This window comes from Pezoporus wallicus, unplaced genomic scaffold (assembly GCF_028554395.1).
Source record: "Pezoporus wallicus isolate ANWC-B61680 ecotype Strahan unplaced genomic scaffold, APGP_CSIRO_Pwel_v1 contig_3847, whole genome shotgun sequence".
Lineage (NCBI taxonomy): Eukaryota > Metazoa > Chordata > Aves > Psittaciformes > Psittacidae > Pezoporus > Pezoporus wallicus.
Window position 1 is genome coordinate 1,110,537 of NW_026639842.1, and position 25,808 is coordinate 1,136,344.

The 25,808-nt window shown below is 38.9% G+C and overlaps 1 protein-coding gene across 4 annotated transcripts in view; it reads left to right on the plus strand.

The window, feature by feature from the left end:
- The window catches only part of DIP2C (disco interacting protein 2 homolog C), a 320,043-nt gene that overhangs the window by 278,091 nt on the left and 16,144 nt on the right, over positions 1–25,808 (plus strand). For 2 of the 4 annotated variants that reach the window (XM_057416491.1, XM_057416493.1), the window contains 4 exons: positions 2,699–2,867; positions 3,823–3,993; positions 11,524–11,553; positions 13,206–13,267. In XM_057416491.1, the coding sequence (XP_057272474.1) occupies positions 2,699–2,867; positions 3,823–3,993; positions 11,524–11,553; positions 13,206–13,267 (432 nt within the window). The remainder of the gene's footprint in view (positions 1–2,698; positions 2,868–3,822; positions 3,994–11,523; positions 11,554–13,205; positions 13,268–25,808) is intronic. The other 2 variants (XM_057416492.1, XM_057416494.1) reach the window with 1 other exon arrangement.

The window sequence follows — 25,808 nt, forward strand, 5'->3', positions numbered from 1 at the left end:
CACCTAGCTCTACCAACTGCTCTAACAAATCAGGCGATATGCATGGGTTATTAAACCACAGCTTGGTAGACAAAGAGTGTGTTGGCCATCAAGTTTTCAGGCACGGTATCGTGTTTCTGTAGATTTATGTACTATAGAGAAGAGCTGCACACATCTGAGGTTCTGGACCGCAGAAAGTTTTGTTCCTGGTAGGTATTTCCTGTTATTATACAGTTTAATACTGAGTATTTCTCAGTAGATGAGGCCCTCAGTGATACGGTTTAGTGGTGGTCTTGGCAGGCCTGGGGTAATGGTTGGACTTGATCTTAAAGGTCTTTTCCAACCTACTTGATTCTATGATTCTATGAAATGCTTTGCTGCATGGCTGTTGGGTGGAGGTTAAGAGTAAAAATAAGTGTCTTACTTGTCCAGTATGATTGATCAAGAGAGTTCACCCCCACTCATTAGTGTTGCTGAGGGGGTAAAAGTTTGTCTTTGGTGTAAATTTGTATTCCCAAATTCCACCATTTTGGACTATTTCCTGGTGAAATGGACTTGGAATCGCTTTTTTGTTCTAATACTGAAAACTGCACCTTTTTTCTCCCTTATTACTGTGGAGTTTGTGTGGGCACTTCTCAGTCCGTGGATAAAGTTCGTTCTTTTGATTTTGGTCTTTGGAGGGGCGTTCTGCTTAGTTGAATAAGTGGCACTTAAGGGATCGTACTCTGGTTCTGAGTAATAATTCTCCCACTTTTGCCCCCCTTGACAGCTTGTTTTAATAAACAGTTCAGAATTTTGGTTTCTCCTTATATTGGTTACATCAACTAGAGGAGTTCTGGAGCAGGGGGAAGGGTTTGGTGCTGAATCTCTGTATACAGTATTTGTACAGATTGGACCTCATCCCAGATTCTTACTCGAGTGGTTACAGTTTCCTGATTGTAAGAATTATGTATTTACCAGAGGGGTCACACACCTTGATTTTTTGTGGGGCCCTAACCTTAAATTTGCAAAGAACTAAGGCCATTTGTTTTCTCTGAGAAAATTAATAGAATTGGCTGAGAAAGAAAGAGTGAAGGAGTGTTTATAATAAAAGCTGTTGCTACTCCTTAGCTGGGTTTGATCTGTCATTTTTGCTCAGGGCATGCTCCTTTCAGGTTTAGGTAACTTAGCCAACATCTCTTTTCACATGTTTATAAAGCCCATGCTCAAGGTTCAGTCAGATTTTAGTCTGATTCCATAAATGCAACATAAAAGCATAATGCTTCATTTGACAATCCTGTGCTGTAGTTGTTATGTCAGCCATATCCAACAACACATCACTTTGTGGCAGATCACTGGTCATGAATCATCAAGAGTGGCGTAAATGTGGACAAGCAGTCAAAGATAAAATTTTTACTGTATGATAGATGAAATTATTTGAACTGTAGTTCATACAATTCTGTGATATCCTCTGGCTCGTACTCCAGCAGAGACCTAAGCTATTTGGATTATAAACTGCCATCGTGGCTGGGCATGTACACCTTTTATGCCTTTATCATACCAAGTAAAGACATACAGGTCACACAAACCTTGTTCTAAACTGTACAGTTTTTGAAAGCATTCTCATGTGTGTCTGGGGTTTGGGGGAAGTGGGGGCACTCACTCTCCAAGGAGGGAAGCTTTCTGAGCAGCCCATCTTCAAGAATTGCAAAGGTGTGTATCTTCTTCCCAATGTCAGATGTTACAGGGGTGCTCATACTCCTGAAAATATAGTTCCATTTTGTGTCTTACCTCAGGCGCTTGGATTTGAAAACGTCAGCTTTACTTTATCAAGCTAGCATTTCAAATTTTCAAGTCATAAATGAATTTCTCTCATGTGCATCATAAATCTCTGGAGCTTTATGGTCGCTTCTCAGAAGTTCCATGATTTGGGGGTTTTATGCTATGGCTGTTCTAAGATGTGAGGGGACTGTAAAATTAATGGTAAATCTGCCTGTCTGAGTGAGCAACATAAGACCCATGGGAATTAAAAGACGTCAAATTGGGAATATTTTTCCCCTTGGGAGAATCCTGAGTACCAGAAAAATTAGCTCTGGAATAATCGTTTCCTTCAGGGATCCCGGTAAGTGCCTTTACTCAATAATTATGATCACAGGATATCCACTAACCAAGAGATGTAGTATATTTGGGGTTTTTAAGGTCATAAAACTTTAACAGGAGAAATCTAAAGCCACAATTATTGTTAAATCTGGGCCAGATTTATTCCATTGAAAATGATTGCAAACCTCTTGCTTGCCTCAGCAGGGGAGAGGTTATTTCCATATAAAGCAATCAAGTACTCTTTTAATCAAGGTATCTTAAAACGGTAATTGCTCAATTATTTGTCAGCAACACATAATTTTTGTTGATATTATAATGCTGTTTATTAGCACCATTAATAATGGAGCTATTTTGCTCTCTTCAGTACAGTTCTAACCGCAAAGTCCATGGGTGTTTTGAGTTAATTAGTCTTTTAGGAGTGTGTTCTGCCCGTGTTCCTCACGATTCCTCGTAGACTCTAAAGGTATAGCAAAAACCAGAGTTAAACTTCATGTTAAACTACTGGACCTGTGGAGAACTGCAGGATACTACGTGGCTCATCCAATGCTGTGATAAACTTCACATTCTAGTACCCTATAGCTTGTAAACATCTGTGGACACTGGCATTAAGCGTGCATTAACAAATCTTGTGTCTTTACAGCGTTTATTCAGGACACCAGTCTATTTTGATTCCTCCCTCAGAACTGGAGACCAATCCCGCTCTATGGCTTCTTGCTGTGAGTCAGTACAAAGTGAGAGACACTTTTTGTTCCTATTCGGTCATGGAGCTTTGTACTAAGGGACTCGGTTCGCAAACAGAGTCACTGAAGGTGAGTAATTCTGCCATCCTGCAAAGCCTGTCGTCTGCACACTGGTGTTTGAGAATGCCACGAACAGCTGTGCTAAATGTCTGTAGTGAGGAGAAAATCACCACAGGGCAAGGGCAGCTTCTGCAGAACCTCTGTTATTCCTTGCCAAAGGCTGTATGTGAATATCAGTCATTCTTTTTCAGATCACAGGGCTTTTAAAGATCAAGGAAAGGCTTATTTACCTAAGCTTTTTGATCTGTGTTGAAGCCTGTGTTGATAGGCAAGTGTTGGAAAACAGAGGTGTAAACATCCAAGAGGCCCAAGGAGTATTATACTGTGTATTATGTTTTATCAGTTCCCTGATTATATGAAGTACCAGTTTGTTTTTGGCCCCTGTAATTAAATAATCACATACTTAAAAGTACTGTGTTGTTTTAACTGGATTGACCTCAGAGGGGAGGCATGGTGGGTATATGTTCTTTTTATTTCCCCTCAGAATTAAAAGCCAGGTAGCCAGCTACATTTCTGTAATCATCTAGAATTTCCAATATGCTACTGAAATAAATCAGATCTTAGAATACTGTTATTTAAGATGTCTCCAGCCCTTAACATCTTCACTTAATAATTTCCTAATCAGTTTTTCCAAGTCTAGACACTGATTCCTGTTTGTTATTATTTCCTGGCTTTCTGAATTAATATTGGGAAATAGAATTCTCTCCATTAAGAATTAGCATACCCATCTCTTCCTATGTGCTAACACTGAGATGACAAGCAGGTATGTTTACTCTTCTATGGCTATTAGTCTGTCATCTGTTCTTCCAGCCTCCAGGAAAGATGAAAATTACACTGGTACCTTATCCTCTATTCTGCTGTTCTTCTGAAATCTAGTATCTACCTAACACACCTAAGTACTACTAACTGGTTTTCATTAGATCCAGCCATTTGTGGCCTTCGTTACATTTTAACTTCTTTTTAGGCAAGGGGACTGGACCTTTCACGTGTGCGGACATGTGTAGTAGTGGCTGAAGAACGACCTCGGATAGCTCTTACTCAGTCATTTTCAAAATTGTTTAAAGACCTCGGTCTCCATCCACGGGCTGTCAGCACATCGCTTGGCTGTAGAGTTAACCTGGCAATATGTTTGCAGGTAAGATTTTTCACTCCTTAAGCTCAAAGTTGTTTTGAGAGAATGGTGTTCCGTAAGAAGCATTCATTGTATTTCCTTTGGCTGCTTCGTTGTAGACGTGTTAAGAAAATGCATGTGGTACTTAATGTTCTTGCATACGCAGGTAGTAAATTTCTCTTACATTATCAACTATTTCATCCCTCCCATGCTCTCATAGCATTTATTCTGCCCATGAATACAGTAATTCAGAAAAGTGCATGGTAGTGGCAGAATGCGTACTCTGTACTCCAGAAATAGTATTTAGTCATGTAATGTAAAATCCAGTTTCTAAGGGCTTGCTTTAGTATGTTGCAAAACTGATTCATTCTGTTTATGAAAGAATTCCAACCACTACTGGATTAACTAGCTAGATATTTTCTGCTCATAATTCGTTACTTACAATGGAAAATTATTTTGCTACATCTCTTTCATTCTGTCTTGATCCACTAATCGGAAGAAAGTACCCAGGGATAATATAGGATTTAACTTGCATTCTCCAGGAATCTTTAATTGCATCATGATTGTAAGGACAGATTGAGCACTGTAGCTGTCTGGTCTGAATTTCTGAATAGCCTCTACATTTTCACCCAATGATAACTACACCAAGCAAATAATTTTAGGCAGATCTACAATATATTATTTTCTCTGTCATGCTTTAAGTGAATAAAGTTAACTTGCCTTTTCGTAAGGTGTTCCATTTTTAATGGATTTTACCTTATTTCTAGTTTAAATTTATCTGGTAGTAGATTCAGCTATTTTTATTTTATTACATTTTTTTTATCTAGAATAAAGAATCTCGTTTTTGTCATGACTCAGTGCACATCTTGTCTCTTTGATAAATAGATAAAGAATCTTTAGACATGCTCTTCTGATCTGTGTGTCATCTTTATGACTGCTGATCTCTTCCTGTCTTTCCAAATGTGGTATCAGAACTTCACATATTATTCCTGTTAATAATGCCCCAGGTGTCCTACTCAGATGAAATATGATTTCTGACTTAATAGTCTTTTTAAATAGTACAGGAATCATCTTTTGTATTGGCAGCTGCATTGGCTGGGAAGTACCATGTTCATTTGGTCATCTACCATGTCTCTAACCTCTTCAAAGTCAATGTCTCCCCAGCAGAACTTGCCTGTACTCTATATGGTGCATCCCACTTTTCCTATCTGGCAGTTGCCCCTAGTTTACATCAAAGGATTTCTCATGCATATAACATTGATGATTGCTTAGGTGTGAAAGCCAGAACAGATCTTCTCAGTGACACTGCAATCACAGCATTCGCTATTCTTTTCCTGATTGTAAATGTGAAGATTTTTTATTTTATCAAAAATAAAATGGTCAGCATAGACCAGTATGGCTGTGTGTTGTGCCTGCCTTAGCCTCTTGCCCTGTTCAAAATCACTAAGGAATCCTGGCTTTCATCAGAACTTGTCTAAAAGTGACCTTCTAGGCTAGAAGTAACCTTCATGTTACTAGAATATGAATACAAGAGGTATGCCACATCTCCATTACCGCTTGCTTTCTCTCTGACTACCAGCAGAGAATCCCTTCAACCCACGGTGGCTTTGGTTTTTATTATCAAACATATGACAAGGCAAAGCTTAGCAGGGTTAAAAGTCATTCTGTGTCCCAGATATAGAGTTCTTTAGTTTGACATTCTGTAAATGTTCTCCAGGAATAAAAGTTTAAGAAAATTTCCTGTAGTCTCACAAGCAGCACTTGAATCCTTCTAAACAGTTCTACTCTAATAAAACTTAATCAATAGTCTTGAGAGGATAGTACGTCTTGTAGGTTAGAAACATCTATGAACTCAAGCATCATCTTCCCCCCTATTTCTGGCATGGATTTGATACAAAAGGTACCGACTGAGGTTTTGGAATCTCTTCTACTGAATTTGCAAGAATATAGGCTTCTTCATTTCTTTATCCCTATCTAAAGTCCTGTGTGATGACAACACAGAGAGAACAACTCAGAAAACATCTAGGACATCTTCAGGCACTCCTACCTGGGACAGCACAAATTGAGTGGTATCAGTTTAGGCCAGTTAGCAGGTGTGGGTTGGTGTGCTTTCCTAGTCAGCAACTAATCAAGCTTGAACTCTTGGCTGGAAGGGGCACAGCAAGCAGAAAAGACACTACTTTCCCTTGAGCAGAAAGGGAAAATGGAGGAGAAAGAGATGAGCTGGTTACTTGGTAACCATAGCTTTCTTATATGCTCCTGTATCTTTAGCCATTTGGACATGCTGATGTGATGTCTTTTACAGAGGAGGGGAAGGAGGGAAGTGATGGCATACCTTCACAGATGACTGCTCTGACTCTCCTGGCAGATCAGGATGGGGCCCATCAGCTTGCCCCTGCAGCTGTGGTGTAGCTACTTCTTAAAAATCACTGAACTTAGTAGCTAGAGGTCTGTGGAGGGAAATGAAGGATGCTGTAGATAGCAAGGACAAGTTAACTGCAGAAGTTTGTTTGACACTAATGAAAGTCTCCATTGAAGGCTTGCAGTGATCTCTGGACTGTTAAAGGTGGCTGCTTCACTTATGAGACAAGTAATTTGTTTAAGACAAATAATAAAACCAGGGGCACTAAGCAGCAGTAAGCCAGATTCAATGCCCAAGTATGCCTTGTTGGAAGTAATAATTGTACTGGATCTGCCTGGTTATCTTTTTAGAGTTAACTTTTTTCTTAGCATCCTGTATGGAGCTGTGTTTTGGGTTTGTGATGGAAATAGTGTTTATAGCATGACAGTGGTTTACCTATTGCTGAGCAGTGCAGCACCGCATCAAGGCTTTCCCCATTTCTTACTCAGCCCACTGCTTTACCACGCCACTGCCCACAGTGAGTATACTGGGGAAGAGCAAGAGGCTAGGAGGGGACACAGCGAAGAAAGCTGTACCAAGCTGACCTGGGACTTCCCACTTTATATAATGTCATGTTCAGCATTAAAAAAGGAGGAGGGGGCAGGGGCAGGTGTGGTCTTCCTAAGCATCCATTGGTCAGAGACTGGCTGGGCATCATTCTACTTGTGGGAGGTGATGAGTGATTGCTTTGCATCATTTTTTTCTCTTTATTTCACTCATTAAACTGTCTTTATCTTGACCAATAGGTTTTCTTGGTTTTGCTCTTCCTATGCTCTCCACTGTCCTACTAGGAAGAGAGTGAGTGAGCAGCTGAGTGGGTACTTAGCTGCTGTATGGGTTAGCCCATTACAAATGTGCTGGAAAGCTGAATACACTCAGAGCAACTGGAAGTCCTAATCAGCATGGAGTTAGGCTGCATTTTTAGTTGACTGTGTATATACACCTTTTGATTAACTTAGATGAAGTTTGCTTCTTAGGTGGTTCTTTACTGAAATTCTTGGAAGAGTTACTGAATCAAACTATAAAAGTGGATAACTCTCTGAAAAAATGTTATTAATGATACTGACTCTGAGCTTAAGAACAACAGAGAACCTTGAGCGAGGCGATAAACAGCCTGGCTTAGTGTCAGGCTTCAGTGAGTTTTACTAAGATGCTGCATCTCAGTCCATAGGACAAACTAGAAGCTATACGCTGTCTAAAGAGTGATGTGGCTGGAATGAAGAAAAGACATTTCATAACTGGCTATGTTTAGTAATGTTACCCTTCCAAGTGGAATGTTTTTTGAAGCATTTAAGCTGAGGGTAGTTTGGCAAGATTTAAAGAGGTTTGAAAAATTGCTAAGGATGTTACTTACAACAATCACTGTAAAACGTGTCATTTTGATTGAGAATAAGATAGAGATGAAGATACAGGATTGTGTCCCTTGAAGCATCTGGTAGTAGACACTGCCAAAGACTGGATACTGAATTAGACTGAATGCTCTTTCCAAACTGTCTGGAAGTTTATGGCTAGTGATATTCCAGGATAGCCTGTAAGCTATTCTGGTTTTGGGGCTGAGGAACAGAATGAATTTTAATCCTTGATCAACAATGTTCCTGAAATTAGCATTGTCTCCAGTATGTTCCAGAAATGGGTAATTATTTCTGAATTCTTCACACTGCATAAAAATACTTCTAAAGATGTTTGAGTCGATAGCATCTTCCAAATTGTGTCATCCGTAAGATCGGCATGTGGTTCCTGGAACACCATTTTTCACAGAAATAACTGGGATCCAGCCTATTCTATGGTCTTTCAAAAATACGTATCTACTAATCACCTTTCTAAACATATCTCAGTATTTAGGTGTTGATCCTTAACCAGCAAAAAGCTTATCCAGGCTTTCTTCTCTATGGACTGCCTCTAATGCAACTAGGATGTGCTTTTTGATACCTTCTTCTCTCCATTTCCAATTTTTTGGACAAAGTTAAGATTTGAATGTTTCAAAGGGAAGGTATTCTGATTTTTCCAAAAAGCTTTTACTGTTATTCTCCCCCTCTGAAAAGAAGGGGGAGAGTGTGGGGGTGTATACATGTAAGTGTGTGTGTGTATAAAAACTTCATAGCAGAATTTGATCTCTTATTAAAGATTACTTTGAAAAAGAAATCATTGTCATAATCCCGTTCATACAAAAGAGCATTAGTCTACCAAATGATCCTAATTTCAGGATTAAGATCACTGACAGACTAATGAATTGTCATTTGTATTCATTTCCTCTCAAATTTAGAGCAAATATGCTGTTTCTTTTGATGTTGTCATTTTAGACTAGTTTTTTAGAAAATAAATATTTTAGAAAATAAATTATTTTCTCCTTCTTTAGAGATGCCACTAATGCCACTAATTTCTGACCTTTTATGGCTGTATGGTCACAGGTAGTGGTCATGGGATTTCTGAGATTAAAAGATTGCATCCAGAATATTTTAATTCTCATTAACTAGCATCTTAGCATTCTCAAGAGAGAGAGAAAAATAGATCTGAAAAGTAGCCTGTTTTTTACAACAGCACAGATGGCTCTCTAGGATTTTAGCTTATTTCCATTTAAACACTCAAAATAAGTTTTTTCATTTTATTCAACATGTTACTCAATTTCAGTTGAGGAAGAACTTTCAGAAGTTGTTCATTTTCCTCAGTTAACCCTGAAAATGTACTAACAAATCTGCCCAAGCTAGGGCAGAAGAGCAGGATTCATCTTGCTGCTTTTATGCCACCTCTTAAGTGAGACAGCAATGCTGAGTTATCCAATATCCATCTATAGTCAGTAGAATCAAATAAAGACTTCAGGCGTGAGCTTGAGCTTCATTCAGCCTATCTAAGGTGCTTGTCTTGTTATAGGATTCATCACCATGAAGAAGTCCTTCCTACCTTATACTGCACCTTTCTTCTTTGATGTTAGAAGTTATATGGATCCTTCCTTCACTAGCAAAGGAAACTTCAATAGTGAATTTAGGGCTCAAAGTTAATGTTTCTTTTTACTTAGTGATAGGTAAAACATTCTGAGAATCTTCCATATCAAAAGTAATAAGGGATAGCTCTGTAAAGAGTGTGATAGGAGACCATGCACTTTGCCAGAGGTATGATTCACACTTAGCAATGTAGAACAGCTCTGGGTGAGCTCCCTCAGATTCTGTTTTCTCACCTTTACTATGTGTCATGCCACAATGTTCTTTTCACAACTCCAGCTGCTGTCCTTACGTACGTGAAATTGCTAAGTGTACATCAAAAATTCCATTTCTGAACATCACTGGAGCAGAAGTAGACTCACAGTAAACATTGAGGCCACATCCTTAGATAGCAAAACAACACAAAACGCAAAACAACAGATATTTTTTAATACTTAGGACTTCTGATTGCCTAGTTCCTTGCTTTTAATTCTGGGGAGGGAAGCAGGGGAGTGCATGCAGCTTGGCCTTTGACTTCAGTGGAAATCAGGTACAGGCTGAGTGCTGGCACATGGTCATCCCTACTGCTGACTTGGGGCAGTTCTCTGTCCAGTTTTGACGTGTGACATTTTCCCAGAGAATAAAAGCCTGGCATGTTGGAGATTTTTGCACAGACGTGGGATGGTTCACTGGTATCAGCCTATGTATGGGCAAGAGATTTATTTAGTCCAAGGGATGTGACTTATGATGTACCCATTTTCAGGCAGAAAATTATGTTTGGCCCGTTTTATTTCCTTGAACAGTGCCTCGCATTTCCTTAAGTATTCAAATACAACAGAAGTCATGTTGTTTTTTTCCTGTTACCAGCATTACAGATGCTCTCTATCTGTGTCTCACAAAATAAATGTGCACAGACAAATTGAGTCAGTCACTCTGGTCTTGGCTAAGACTCTGCTTCTTTAGAAATGCTTTCAGAGTATCTCAGCTGCAGTTGGCTGCAGAAGGATGCTGCTGAGACTTCAGCTGCTGTTTCTCAAGCTCTTCTTTAGTCAAAAGCCATATGAGGCTCTGGTATTTTCAAAGTCTTCTGTGGACCTGCAGTATAGTCACAAGCAATGAATTATGTAACTGGTGGATTTCAGCAATTCTCCTGCTTTCTTGCAGTTACACTGCAGTGTTCAAGCTGGATTATTAGTAATATTTCTATTTGGGGCAGCAATGTAATAATTCATCCTATTTTTTTAAATGCTTCATTTCCCCGTGCATCCAAAATAAACCTGGTTTAGGATGCTCTGTGGCAGCTTCATGTAGTCTTTACCTTTGCTGGAATTCAGAAGGTTGATGAGAGGGATGTGGGACACAGTGCTCTCAGCTGTTTATTTTGACAAGATGCAGGGTAAGTCCCACTGCAGCCATCTCATGTTAGATGCTCCATGTGACAGTAGCAGCTTAGGACTAGTCACCACTGTGTTTTACCTTTGCTGTGTTACTGGTCGTGGTGGTGAACTCATGGGGCTTTATCAGCTTTTACTTTTACTGTTGTTTATATGTATTACTCTGTTTACCATAGCAAATAGACTAAGAATGAAGAATTACTGAACTGTGAAGTTTAGTTATGGTCTTCTAGTGATTAGGTTGTGAATGAAGTCTTGATTTTATTTCACTTTAGGAACAGGTTAATCTGTATAAAACAATGTGCAAGTATCTCTCTCTGTTGTATACTAAATATTTTTTTCCCAAAAACTAGAGAGCTTAGTTTTCATTTCCAGAGGACATCACTCACAAACTTCTTATTGTAGTGAAATGGCAGACCTGGAACCCTTGTCTCAACGGATGTGCATTAAAGTATCAGGGCCTTAATGTTTACTGACTTCTTCACCGAAACCAAAGAAAAAATCAGTCTGCTAGGCACGTTTTCCACTAACAATGTTGTCTGTAGTGTCCTAAAACCATTGAAGTCTGTTTGTCCAAGGTTAGCAGTCTACAGCTGTCTCTTCTGTTGCTCTACTAAAATGTTGACACCTCATTTTTTACTTTTTTTAACCTTTAATGGTATAATGGTTAATTTGTAAGATTCCTGTATTTGACATTGTTTTTCTTTTTATTTTACTCCCTGCTTTTTGCATTTTCCTCTTTTTTTTTCCTCCCACCTTTCATTCCCATTTCTTTATTATTATTTTTGTCTTGTGTTACCTTCTTTCTTTCTCTCCCTCATCCCTGCTATTCCTGCTGCTATAGCCTCACAGGCTGGGGAAGCTGGCCGAGCAGGTAGGGGATTTTCATGTTCCCTCAATACCCACCTATCAGCTTCCAACAGTGGGACAGACTAGAAATTGAGTCTGGAGATTTGGGGATTTTCAGATCCTTCTATGAAATTATAAGCAAGTCCAGTATAGCTTTACCTGGATGCAGATTTCATCAAGGCTGTCTGTTGTAACTATTTCATTCACACTGAAAATAACAAATGCCATAGTGATTGTCCTTGATTTTCAAACTTGACTGTTTCCATTGTTTTATAAATCAATTCAGGTTTGGTTTTATTTTTAAAGATAACCAATTTTCCCTTGATTTTGGTTTGTTTGGGTCTTTTTTTTTTTAACATTGGGTATATTTCAAATAAGTTCTCCACTCAGCACTAGTCTGTTACACTGCTGAGTTTAATAGTAGACTGAAAATCGTGTCGTTAATAGCTAGAGAGGTTGTTGTATCTTGTATTGTGTATAACAAGCTAAAGAGGCTAACATGCATGTGCAGCTCTATTACTCTTTTTCTCTTCTGGTGGTGGGTCACTATCAGTAACTGTACTATAAGTACCAGCTGGAAGTGGTAACTCTTTTCCCCTTTAGATACAGGAACTCCATCACAAATTGTGGAACTACCAATCAGTATTGCAGAAATGTAATATTTATCTCTAGCCATTCCTAATGCGAAGAATTATGCTCTGTAATATACCCAAGACAGAACAGAAATCACCAGGAGTTGATGTTGCCTGCCGTTTTGAATAGTAAATATCTAAATAACTGATAAAGGAGTTCCTGCACCTCTAGATTATCAGGTTTAGGTGAATTTATCTGCTGAAAACAAACAGTCCAGTCTTCCAAAAGATGAAGTTGTGCTTTTCTTATAGCTTTCTGCTTAGGAGTGACACGAGGTGTGCAGCAGAGAAGAGCCCTAGACTAGAGCATTGAGAATTCACAGGATGTTCAGTGCTGATGAGTTTGAAGTTTCAGCTAAGGAAGATCACTGCAGGTTACAAAACTGCAGCAAAGCTGTGGGTGGAAAGGCCTGAAAGACTGTATCATCTCTGCATGAAGGGAAACTAAAATTAGTCTACTGCTTTTCAACTAAATATTGTGACATAAAGCAAGGATTTAAATTATGCAGTGGAAGACTGAAAAGGAACAGAATTGCTTACAGACCTTCAGTCCTCATTGGTTCATGTCATGCGTGCTACCTTTACTATCTTTAGCTTCAAGTATATTCTCTGTTGCATGTATGGAAGACTCAGTAAACCATGCTTCACATTCCTGACCATGTGCTTCTGCCATTAAACTGTGTCTTCTCAGCAATTTCTGCCTTCCTTTTTATGGCAGAACCTGTTTAACATTTTTTGTATGTACACACGTGCTGATTACTTGGCCTTTTATAGCAAATAAAACCTACATTGACATGTGTTTGGTTAAGTAGTATGGCCGTTTGATGTTTTCTGAACCCTAAGGTAACAGGTACCTGACGGTAGGTATGTTTTCCAGTGCTTTCTGATTCTGTAAAGCTGAGCTTTGTTTGATGAATAGCTTAAATATAACTTGTCATTTGATTAGCATAATGAGATGTGAAATGAATGTTCAGTTATTTTGGGGGTAAAACTCTTTTATCCTCCTAGCCTTCAGGTTCTGATTAGCTGATGTTGTTGTTTACAGGGAACATCTGGACCAGATCCCACCACTGTGTATGTTGATATGAGGGCACTGAGGCATGACAGGTCAGAGCCACCTTTTTCTCTTACACACAATTAACAGTTTCTAGCAAGAAAGCTACTTCAGCACACCTCATAGTCATGAAAACCTGTGTACTCCTCCTAAATAATTTGTGCTAACTCCTACCAGTGAGCAGACAGACATTTTTATTGGTTGGTTAATTAATTTTACCACTGATAAAACTGAAGCATCTGACATCACCCACCACTGTGATGACTAACAAGATTTCCCTGCTTTTATTGCCCTCAGGATTTCATAGCACTTGTATTCAGGTGGTGCAGGCCTAGACGGTCCCTAAGAAATGGAGACCTGGTGGGCCTCTTAGCTTCACAGAGTTCTTTCTGCTCAGTTGGCAAACAGCAGGGAGACCATGGGGGGAATTTGCTTCGATTCTTAATGCTGCAGGACTAAGAGGGAATGGATCATTGGCTTCAGCCATTGTGAGCAACCACATTCTGTAAACGTGGGTACCTTCTAGTTCTGTTTTTCGTGTTGGATATATACAAGAAGCAAGAACTAAGATTTGTTACTAGCGTTATTAAGGAGACATCCGAAATCTTATGGTTGGAATGAAACTTGTGATTTTAGATGTAATTTTAGAAAATTCCCATGCACATGCGTTTCAGTTTTCCAATACTTTGGTTAAAAGGCTAGCAGGTAGTCTCTTTACAAAATTTTAACAAAACAATAGTTTCATTAACTCTGGAAGGAAAGGAGGAGGAGAGAGGTTGTTCTTTCTCTTTCACGCTTCTTAAAGGCTTAGCAAAGAATTTGTTGCCCTGAGGTGAATATGAATTTTGGCTATATCAAAGTGACCAGCTCATCTTGCAGGATGCAGACCTCAGGGCATTGCAGGCCCAAATTATCCTCTGGATAGTTAAGTCAGATACACATACAGATATGTTCTTGTAGTACATGGAGTTTGTCAGATGGATGAAAGGAACTGCAAGACACTTGACTCTCTCAACATTTCTTTATTCCTTTTGCACATAGTTATCAACAGTAATGCTTATGTTTGGTCCATCCTTTGGGATACTACTGTCTGCGTAACCCAAACGTAGAAAATTTGGTCTTGCTGACCCAGCAACTGCAGTACTGTGTAGACACAGTCCATGCTCATACTCAACCCAGTGAAAAAAATGTGTTTTTGTAAAAAGGTCTAATGGTTATGTGAGCCTAACATCTCTGCACTGCACTTTTAAAAGGAGATTCCTTGAGAAATCGAAAATTCTGAATTTTTTATGTTGTAAAAAGGAAATTAGAAGTGAGGCATTTCTTTGCCTAATAGCAGAGCAAACACTGTGATCAGGGTAGGTCTCATCCATCCTGTGGATTCTTCTGCACTCCCTGGAAAGGCACACATACCACCAATGTATTGTAGTTACTGCAGACATGCACCAGCATGGGATGAATTGAATTTTAAGGTACTTTTCTTTCTGTCTTGATAAGGAAGGAACCTTTGGAAATCAAATGCTTACTTTTTAATAGACGCAGTAAACTGAGATTTATTTACCCATAGTGTTTGCTTTAATCTCAGAGTTCAGAAACGGTTGCAGTTAAGTTGAACACTATGTAGGTAGATCCATGTAAGCATCATTCAAGTGCAGAAGAAAGAGCTGATGAATCATTAAAACTACAGTTGTAGCTAAGGGGAAAGAAAAAAGCGGGTGTAGATTAATTCCTTATTTGGAATTATTTTTGCTGAGAGGAGAAGGAAATTTATAGAACATGCATTGGAAATGAAGTATATAGAAACATACATAGAAAGAGAACATAGAATTTACAGTTAGTTAATAAAAATTATAAACAATAAAAATAAATTTGTATGTATTTATATAGAGGAAATAAGATCTACTGTTTATAAAAGCTGCATAAACCATGGGTATACTATTTCTCTGCCTTTAGCATGTCATTGAGAAGTAAGCATCGTTATTGAGATCAGACTTTGCAGTATATTAATTTATATTTAGTGACTAGTTATACAGAACATGAAATATGATCTTTAGAGTTGGCTTCTCAGATTGTGGTAATGTAGATTTTAATTTGATGGATTAAAGCTGTGCTTCATTTACTCAGTCCTGTGGAATTCAGAATTAGATTCATGGGTCATAAATTAGGAGAGAAAACAACTTTATTTGACATAGTCTCTTCACACTTGCTGTTTCTAACCATTTTAGTGGAACTGAATGTCACTATTGCTTAACAGTAACTGACAAATTGCTGTACATAGATGCGAGACTGTGTAGTAACAACCCACCAAGTCTTTGCAGGTCAGCCAGTCCCCCAGCAATCTGAAAAGTTTACTCTGTACATTTAATGTGAGAAGTTTTTTCACATTTTCTCGTTCAGAGGTTATTTTCCAGAATTTGAAAAAGACTGAACTTTTTTTCCTTGACATGATAACACTTTCTAGTTCCTACAAAAAGCAGCTGTAGTTCATCTCTTTGAGACTATTCAAGTCCTATTCACATCTATAGAAATTCATTATCAGGTTTAATATATCATTTCAGCTCATCTGGTAATTATATGTTTGCATACTTCAAAGCTTAGGAAAATGTCATCATTTGATGGGAGTTTAGATCAAAATACGTGCAGTCTGGGTAGAGATCTAGGGGTGGTCCATCAACCAAACCAGGTATTTTCTCCCAGCTCTCACTGAATTTGGATGTTTTGCTCTTTAGGTCGGGTTGGAAGTTCTCAAACACTTTATTTGTGCCTCTGTGTGGTTTTGACCACCAGTCCATTGGTATAGCTGCTGGGACTCTGCAGCTCTGGCCATAGTTGCCAGCCGAGGGAAATGGCTGGGACTAGGCTCACCTGGAGGGCAAGAAACTTGTACCAAGGGGTACAACCACTCAGTCAGTGGCTGGCATCAGTTATGTTAATGGAAAAAGGCTTGATTGCCTAGCTGTGATCATCTACTGGAGTATGGGAGCTACTCCAGCAGGGTCTCCCATAGAGCTCATGTTGTATTTACTAGCAGTAATGAGATGTCCCAGGCACCCTGTGCTGTCCCAGCTGGCATTAGAGCCTCTTTTGGAAGCTGAGTAACAGCTAACCTAATGGCAAGACTATACAGCTTTGGCTTGCTGTTGGTAGCAATACATCAGTATTGTTGTACTCAGCATCTCATTGATTTTCTAAGAATCAGTGTCCTCAGGGTGGCCAAGAAAGGGTGAGCAAAGACAGGCAAGTCCCACGTGAGCTGTTTAATGAGAAACCAGGAGAAGACTGCTGAGTTAGCTCCAAGTGGCTGATACACCCCTGCACTGCAGTGCAATGTAGTTTAGAGAGGTTAACTCAGATCCAAAAGGAAAAATACATGGATTAATGCTTCACCACGCATGAGCTGTTCTCGCAGCAGGCTGCAATGGTACAGCACGGCTGCTGACTCACTGTACAGCTCAGGTCACATAAATGTGCCCGCACACATCTGCAGGGAGGGCAGATGCAACAAAACTCCCTGTTGGGTTGTTGGCTGCATCTCTGTGCTGCTATCTCTGGGAAAAACAACTTTACACGCACACAAAATAAAAAGAAAAATAAATAGGAGAAATAGGTTATCATTCATATTCTTATCCCGCTGTCTCAACTGCTGGTTTTCACATCACTCCATCATCATTTTAGACCAGTCATGTTCTCCTCAGAAAGCTTTTCAGGTGGTTAAGCACAAGATGCCTAAATACGCTAAAACCTGAGAGGTGCTTGGAAGATAAAAAAGAGAGGGATACTTTTCTCATCACGCCAAAACACCATATACATGAAAGATGTTGGCTTTTATAACACTTGCATGCTTTTGTAGCAGTAGAGATGTAAATTTAAAGCCCAAGCATCCCTTTTAACCAGGGTGTTCTAAAACAATATAGACATGTATTTATAATATTAAAAATGTCCAACAAAAAATACATCAATGATATTAACATAAAAATTTCAGAGCCTCCTCATCCTTAAGAGCATTATTTCTTGATGCAAAAATAATTTATTGGCAAAACAAGCTGCCTTATCAAACTGAGAATGGACCTCATGTATTCAAATTAAATCTGCCTTTCACATAGGGCAAAAATATTTTTTGAGTGTTTGAAGAACAGGTCAGTTTGGATTTTCAAATGTTTCAATATATTTGTGAGTATTCTAAAACATACTTTTCTCTTAGAATCATTCAAAACTGTTTTCAAAATGTTACTGCTTTAACCTGCTAAACTTTGGAATTACCTTGTATTTGTAACTATGTTGGTATGAATAAGAAATAAAATACCATGAAAAATGTGGAAATATTCTGACTGCTTTGGATTTGTACGCTGCTTGTTAATACAGGAACCACCTGAGGGATCGATCCATCTGGTGATGGCTGAGAGAGATCATTGATCTTCTCTTAAAGTTGAAACTTCCTGCAAATCCTGTAGATAAACATTCCCTTGTGTCCCACAGTCTTTTCTATAGCAAAACCTCATCCCTTGTATCCTAATGTTGTGTTCTATATCAGAACCTTATCCAGAGTTTATTTTAAAAAGACAAATTAAAAGGAAACAAATCCATTGCAGTCTATGTCTACCCTCAAAAGCCAGTAAAAATGTCAACAGTCATCTTGTTCAGTAGCAGGTAGTGACAACTTACAAGCTGTGATGGGGTAGAGACTTTGACTTCTAGGGGAGAGAAACACTAATCAAGTCACACATGTATTGATGAAGCTTTTTATAGCATTTTGCATGCATTTGCAACAGACAGTTTCCTCTTATTTTGACTACAAATTTTATTTAATCTGATTATTGAGCTACATGCATATTTTGTACAAAACTGGGCAAGAATGAAGACTTTGAGCCACTGCTAGTAAACACTGTTCTCAGTTTTATTTGATAGCATCTCTAGTTTCATATATGCAGGTATCCTTACCTATCATATCCTTCTGATTCTGTCTTTAAATTCCAGTATTCCCTTTGGTGAAATAATAGGTGCATTAAACGATCATTTAAATTATTCAATTCATCTAGTTAAGTCTGGGTTGTTGGTTTTTTTTTTCAGTAGGGATAGAAAAATGGAGAATTTAGTTTATTAAACCCTTTTGCAGCTCACTAAATTTCCTTTTGAGTTACATGTAATGATGAGCTGCTTGGGTGGTTTCTTGGTCACAGACATGGTGAGGCAGTTGGCAGCAAAAAGGGAGCCAAATCCAGATGTGGGCTATGACCAAATAGCTTAGAAGCACCATTAGAACCTATGTGGGTTCAAGTGACTGATTTGATAGTCTGGTTATCATTCAATGTGTTGCTTATATCCACAGTACCTCATTGAAATATTCCCACTCCATCTTCAGAACAATTACTTTAATCTTGTTACCCTCCGTGGGGTACAGATAGGTGTCTTCCCTTTATATGTAGTCACTGACATCTTCTTGGAGTGCAGCAAATTAACGTATCCCTTAAAAAAAGGTGACCTTTGAACATACTTATGTCATCAGGGGACTTAATTTCTTAGAAAGTCATTTGTATATTGTGCTAAATCTAATTTTGGGGGGGATTTGAGGGTATTCAGAGATCTTTGAACTTCCATCAGATTCGCTCAGACATTGTCTCCTTCACAGAGGTGATTTCAGAGGCTGGAAATTCTGAATCTCATTCCCCAAGAAAGCAAGGGAACACTTGTAGCATTTCAAAGATATGTGAAAACAGTTACTTAGGATTTATTTTTATGGATTTCTTATACACTGAGCCCAGTCTCAAATGCAGGTTTCTATCAAAAGGAATCAGTTAAGGCTTTGGCTTCATTTTAATGTATTCCAGCATTTCAGACATCACGCAGGAAAAAAAAATAGCCTTTTATTCTGGCTGACAATTGTTTATCCTTCTCCTCCATATTTTACTGAAACGTTCATGTTGTGTATACATTGTTTTGGGTAATACCAAGCAACAAAGGCTCAGGAGCTTTTTTCCTAATTCTCAAATACTTCTACTCCATCTAGCTTGAAAAATACTCTTATTATAGGGTTACCAGCCAAAAGAACTATTTAGCTAAATTATTACCTAAGCTATAGCCACAGCAGTGCTCCATAGCACAATCACAGCATGGAAGATAACCATTTTGTAGTCACATAGTAGAGAAAAGAGACTGGGGGAGGGGGTGCAAAACATGTCAGAAGGAGACACACTAATGGCAAATGACAGTAAAATAGTTACCTTTTGTGAAACTTTAATTGATTAATCATACTTGAAAGCCATTTGCCAATGGTAGCAAAAGAGAAGCTTTGAAGAGGGCTCCCTGATGCGCTGGGGATCAGTGCTTTTTCCAGCTCTTGTAATAGTTTACAGCATACAGAGCCCAGTTGCAGGTTAAAGAAGACCCCAGTTTTCAATTACTCCCTCTGTGTGGGGTCCAAAGGGGTAATTAAAGTCTATTATTGCCCCATTTGACACCCAGCCACCTTTTGCCTTGCAAATAGATTCAGTAGGTAAAGTGTGTAGAGTATTTTGAGGTTTGAAGTGCTATATACCAGGTAAACTGTTCAAAACATAGACCTCACAAGCCATTGGCCTGAGAAAGCCACCAGTGCTTTATATTTAGTAAGCTCATTTGCAGATTGAATGGTCGAGTAATACCTCCAGCAGTGCCACTCCAGTCATCCCAAGCTTTGAGGATCTCATATGGGTAGCTCCAAGTCCAAGTTTCACACATCACATCTATGATGACCCATGCTTTTATTTTAAGACTGTTGCTTTAGCTGTTCGGGCTTTTTTCTGATGTCACAGAAAGGGATCTTTTCATGCAAAAATTTCACCCCTGTGAAGCCAGTAGAAAAGGAAACTCGGTTGAGAGAAGGAGGGGTTGAGGTCTGTAAAAGAAAACCTAGGTCCCTCAAAGTTTTAAGCATGTTGAGTAAAGATGCAGTTTGATTTTGAGGAGTCTTTGTAGAGATGTTTGGCTTTTAGGCATTTGCCTATTAACTGACAGAATCTCATTAGTGAGTTTAAGCTGACTGTCATGGCACTGGCAAAACCCTCCTTGTTTTTCTTTTCTTTTTTCTCTCAGGAGAAGATACAGCCTTGGTCTTTTAGTGGCATCACGTTTTGTTTCTGCCATGCAAACACTGCTGTCTTAAAAATCCCCTAGGTAGTGTTTCTGATCTACGGGAAACAAATCTCCCAGAGAGAAAAATTAATTTGGGCTGATAAGCATCATATCAATACTTCCAATTCTGACTTAGAGGAGAAGTCCGAGTCTGGCTAGAATGGAGGAAAGGTTCTCTCTTGCTATTCCTGCTTGCATCAGGGGACAAACCAAGAGACTTACTCAACCTCTGTGTGCTGGATTAGGAATAAAGCTGATAACCTAGGAAACTGAAGGGGAGCAGACATACTGCTTAAGTATAAGGATCCAGAGTTATAATAAAATTTGTAAATGTACTTATTGCAAGAGCTTTGCAAGATGCTTCATTTTTCCAGTCATAAAGCAAGGGCAGGAGAAAGGGACAAGCATCCAGTAACTTTTGATGGAAAGTCACCCCCTCTTGTCCCAATAAGTCTAGCTGTAAGACTAAACCAGCTGTAAGACTAAACTACAAAGCAATTTCTGTGCTTTCTAAGGCAAGCTTGCTAGCTCCTGAAGTATTTCCTCCCTTGAAACAAGTCTATTTCTTCTTTGATAAAATAATCTTCAGGGGATCAGGATATTATGATTTTAGTAGAACAGGACAATAAGAGTTGGCTTTAAATGTAGTTTCAAAAGAGGATGTGGTGGTTTAGCATACTTCAGCTACAAATCAAGAAATTCCAGTTATATTTCCCTGGAGGGCTGAGGGCAAAGAGAATACTCTCTTGTGTACCAAGTAAAACAAAGACAAAGAGAAACAAAAAGCCATAGCTTTCCAGGAAAGTAGGTGTACTGCAGTTGTACATTTGTGTACAACTGCAGTCAGTGTTTGCAAGTGCAATTTGCATGAGATTTTTCAAACATGAGTAAAAGAACTAGATGGAAAATGGTTCCACATTTGTTTGTTTTAACAAACCAGGTTTGAATTTCACAATAATATTCCAGGTTTTACACCAACATTTTTATTCCTGAAGGATGTCTTATGCTGTTAAAAAGAAAGGGATTCCCAATTTCAGAGTATACTGAGCTTCTTTGGTGTTACAGGTACTTCTTTTTCAGTCATACTCCTTACAGGAGATGGGAATTGATCAAGCAAGCTGTCCAGTCACATTTCAGAGGAAGATTTATTGAAAATGTTTCTCTTTTTCCCTACAAGCCATACTTTTTACTTTTTCTCTCCCAGAGTTTACTGTGAGTCTAACCATTCAGTTACACAAATGTCTGAAAAGAACAGAACTTTCATTCTTCTGTGGTCTTCACAGATAAAATGCATGATGTATTTGATTTTTCCAGATGTTGTATTCTGAGGCGTAGTTTGCTTTGCTTCCTTCATTTTGGTATATACTACTAAGGGAGCACTGAGAAGAGATTCTTTAAAAATGCAAAGAGTGATCAGCATAGAATACATTTACTGATTCAGTAGTGGAGGGAAAAGTGCTGCTTTCCCATAGTGCTATCATAGAGTGCCTTTCACAACAGAGACACCCTTTGGAAAGGAAAATACTGAATACATAGAATCATAGAATCAACTAGGTTGGAAAAGACCTTTAAGATCATCAAATCCAGCCATTACCCCAGGACTGCCAAGACCACCACTAAACCATATCACTGAGGACCTCATCTACATGTTTTTTTTAACACTTCCTGGGATGGTGATTCCTCCACTTCCCTGAGAAGCCTGCTCCAATGCCTGACTATCCTCTCTGTGAAGAAATTCGTCCTAATATCCAATCTAAAAATTGGATGTTCATTGGAATTTTGGAGTGAGCCTTTGTAGCTTCTTCAGACCCAGCCACAGACTGAGGTGTGCTAGAAGAGATGGAACTTCCTAAGTGTTTTCCATCCCTCTTTTCTTTCCTCTCTTCTCTTGACAACCTTTACTGGAGGACATGGCCTTTCTTGTCCCACATGCTGACAGTTCTTTGTGAGAAATAATTCAGTGGAGGATGCTGTGCTGGTGGTTCCTCCTGCAAAATGGGCTGTCACCTCTGGGACCCACTCAGCTTTGCTAGCCTCAGGCTCTCGTTTGGCTCTTATTGTTAGTGGAGTCTCTGGCTGTAGGAATACTGAATGGTTAGAATTGGGAAGGATAGCTGTGAAAAGCAGTAAAAAAAGCATCCTATATTTATATAAGGATCCATCAGTAACTTGTTAGAGATGTGATATCCTCTTGAATGGCTCTCTTCAACAATTCTTAATACATTGCTACAAGCCTCACATATCCTTCTTAATGTTGCATATACTGAATGCGCCTGTTTGCAGAAGATGAAGTTATGTGAAGAGACTTGTGAAGCTCAGCCAGGCTTTGCAATAAGTCTCCTGTGCTACGGACAGTCCCTTTACAGTGCCTTCAGGCGTGCAAGGTGCTACTTGTGGCACTGCTGACCTTTTCTTCAGAGTGGTAACCTGCAGGTCTGATTCAGCTGAAAAAAATAGCTCTGCGTACTGAAGTTTTCCATGCACATGAAACATCCTTGGCGGTTGTTAAGGAGAGGGAACTTTCTGCAAGTTCTTCCCCAAAAATGCAGGGTGAGTCAGCTGATGGTGTGAATTTGGAAGGTTGTAGCAAGATAAGGGGGCAGGTGAAAGAGAATTGATTTCAGAAAATCCACCTTCAATTACATCGTGTGAATGTAGAATATGAATATTACATCGGGGAAGCTAAAATGATTTCCATCATTTGTTAACAACAGATAAGCTAATACAATTAGATGAGGATGTTTGCAGATCCCCAGTTTGTTGTAATGAAAGTTTTCTCCATGTGTGGAGTCTCTTTTTCTCAATTAGAACTGGGAAGATAAAGGGAAAAGCATATTGTATTAAACAGAATCATCGGATCACAATTGTGATTATGAAAAGTGTTGTAGAAACAATTAGTGATAAACACTGTGTCCTGAGAGGTTTGTGATCTAAATAAAAAGATAACAGCTGAGAGCAGCATTATGCCTGGTTTTGCAAATATGCAAAAAAAAAAGGCACACATAAAGGTGATGCTCTGCGTGATGGGGCACAGTAGGTGGGAGGTACGGACAGGAGGGAGACCAAATTCTCCAGAGTCCCAGTCCACTGTTTTCTCTTGAAATAGCTGTGTACTGTGCTTTAGAAGTCTGCAAAGTTAATTTAAACAAATTTAATGTAGTTCACGCATGGTGAAAGTTGAGCATTTTAAAGTACTCCAAGGTTGAAAACAGGCATAAACATGGCTTAGGTCTTTTGCATATTACCAGAGTCTTATGTGATAAGATTGATGTTACTCTTTTAATCTCTGAAGCTTTCAATATTCCCTTCCTGAACAAGAGTTCCTCTCTCATTTTGATCCTTTTGGAGCTCTCTTAAATTCTTTTGTTACCTTTTCTGCTTCTTTGTTCAGCCATCTGAAGGACTGGAAGTTCTTTGCTTTTGACTTCAGGGAATTTGGGACATGAAGTGTAATTTAGGTTTATAGTTAAAAAAAGTCATTATATTAAAGGAAGTGATTTAGTGCTAATTCTTTAACTGAACTTGTTGATTATTGAATCAACGGGATTAAAATACATCCTAGACATACAGAAGATTTAATGGTTGTTCATTGTGTTGGCTAAAGTTTGCCTCAGTCCAGAAGTCCCTTTTTCGTTGTCAGTTGCATTTATCCATTATCTGAATTTGTCATGTGATGGGAGAAAAACTGCTCTGAGGACACCAGAGTGATGCAGGGAAGACTTCTTCATTATCTAGATTTTCCCTTCAGCCTATGTGTTCAGCTATGCAGTTTTCCTGCTTTTCTGATTTGGTTATTTGAACTGGGTATATGATTTTGTGAGGCAGAGCTTGTGTTCTTTGATCCATATTTCCATTTTGGTTAGAATGATCTCCTTAACTTGTAAGTTCTGGAATAGTTCATGTAGAAATATTTTATTATTTGAATAAAGAGAAGATGCACTGGAAGTCTTGAGTGTCAGAGTGCAGGATCCCACCATTACCTGCAGTGCCTATCTTTACCCTATCTGTAGAAGATCAGAGCAGGCTGCATTAGCTCTTTCCCACCACCAGGCACCTTCTTAATGTTAGACAGTGATACCTATGTGAAAGGTGTTGATGGTGGCAATGCCATTTGAGTCACAATTGTGAAATCACTGTGCTGTGGATATAGCTACACAAAAGCCTGTGTGATCTCTGTCATTATATGCTTTACAATTAGGTTTTGGTTAAAATTTCTAATGGTTTAGGTGATTGTCTTTTTTCACCAGAAAAAGACTGCTCTCTTGAAATCAAAAGAGTCAGTTTTGAAAGATCTTTTCCAGCTCAAGGAAAATTAAGGTGGAAGTCTCAAAGTGGTCCAAATGCCCTACTTTAACTTTGGAATTTTTGGTCATGATGGTGGTTAAAACATTTTCATTTTGGAGAGTTATGTATCTGAGATTTCAAAACAAACCAGCCTGAAATGCTAGAGATCAATAACCTCTTTTTCTGACCTGCAGCATTGTTTTCAGATTCCATTTACAGCTTATTTCCATATTTCTCTTCCTTTTTCATGTTTCAGTTCCAGTTTAATATACAAAAATTTTCAGAACATCAATTTTTTTGTGGGTAAGAAAATATCTACTTTTCCCCCAAAGCTCAGCTTCTAATGTAAGATGGCAATCAGCAGGAAAACTTAAGAAACCAAAAAGACCATAGGCTGTTTCTTTCTGACACAGAAAGGCTATAGACAAGGAGGGGCCTTACCTACAATGAATTTTTGGTACATATTAGGTTATATGTGCATCACATCCTATCTGATTTACTCTAGTTTTATCCCTGAAGGTTTGCAAGAGTGGCAGCATCCCAAAACAAATACTGAAATCAGTGTGCAAATAGCTAGTATTAAAAAAAAAACATACCAAAGCTGGACTTCCAGGCTGGCAAAGTGGCGTGGTGTGAGAACAGACCACTCAAGATAGGAGGAAGGGTTGGCAGGGTGGAAAGGGAAATGAGAGTTTGAGATGATGGAAGGTGCAGTGCTTCACTGCTGCCCAAGCCTGGATTGCAGGAGCAGATGCTGTCACACTGGCAAGGAGGAGGGCAATTGCCATGGCTCAGCTTGTGAGAATGGCTATAAAGGAATGAAAAATGTTCCAATATGTGGGTTTGGGGAAGTGTTAGGGTAAAAGGCAAACATCTTAGCTGAGTAATATTTAAAATGAGACAGTGGGAAAAAACTCCTTTGAATTGGATGTGGAGAGCTAGTTAGAAATAACAAGAGGAAGCTAAGAATGGTTTGTGCCATGCATTGCAGAGCAAAAAGGTTCCTGTGTATGAAATATGTTCCGCTGAGAAATAAACTCTGAAGGGAAGTGGAAGAAGCCCCATCATTTGAAATACTATAACCGGAGTAGACAAAGCACTTGAAAGTGCACTGCAGGGAACAGTCTTTCTTTGGCAGGGAGCAAGACTTGGATGACCTTATAGCTTCTTTCCATCTCTATTAGAATCACAGAATCCAAAGTC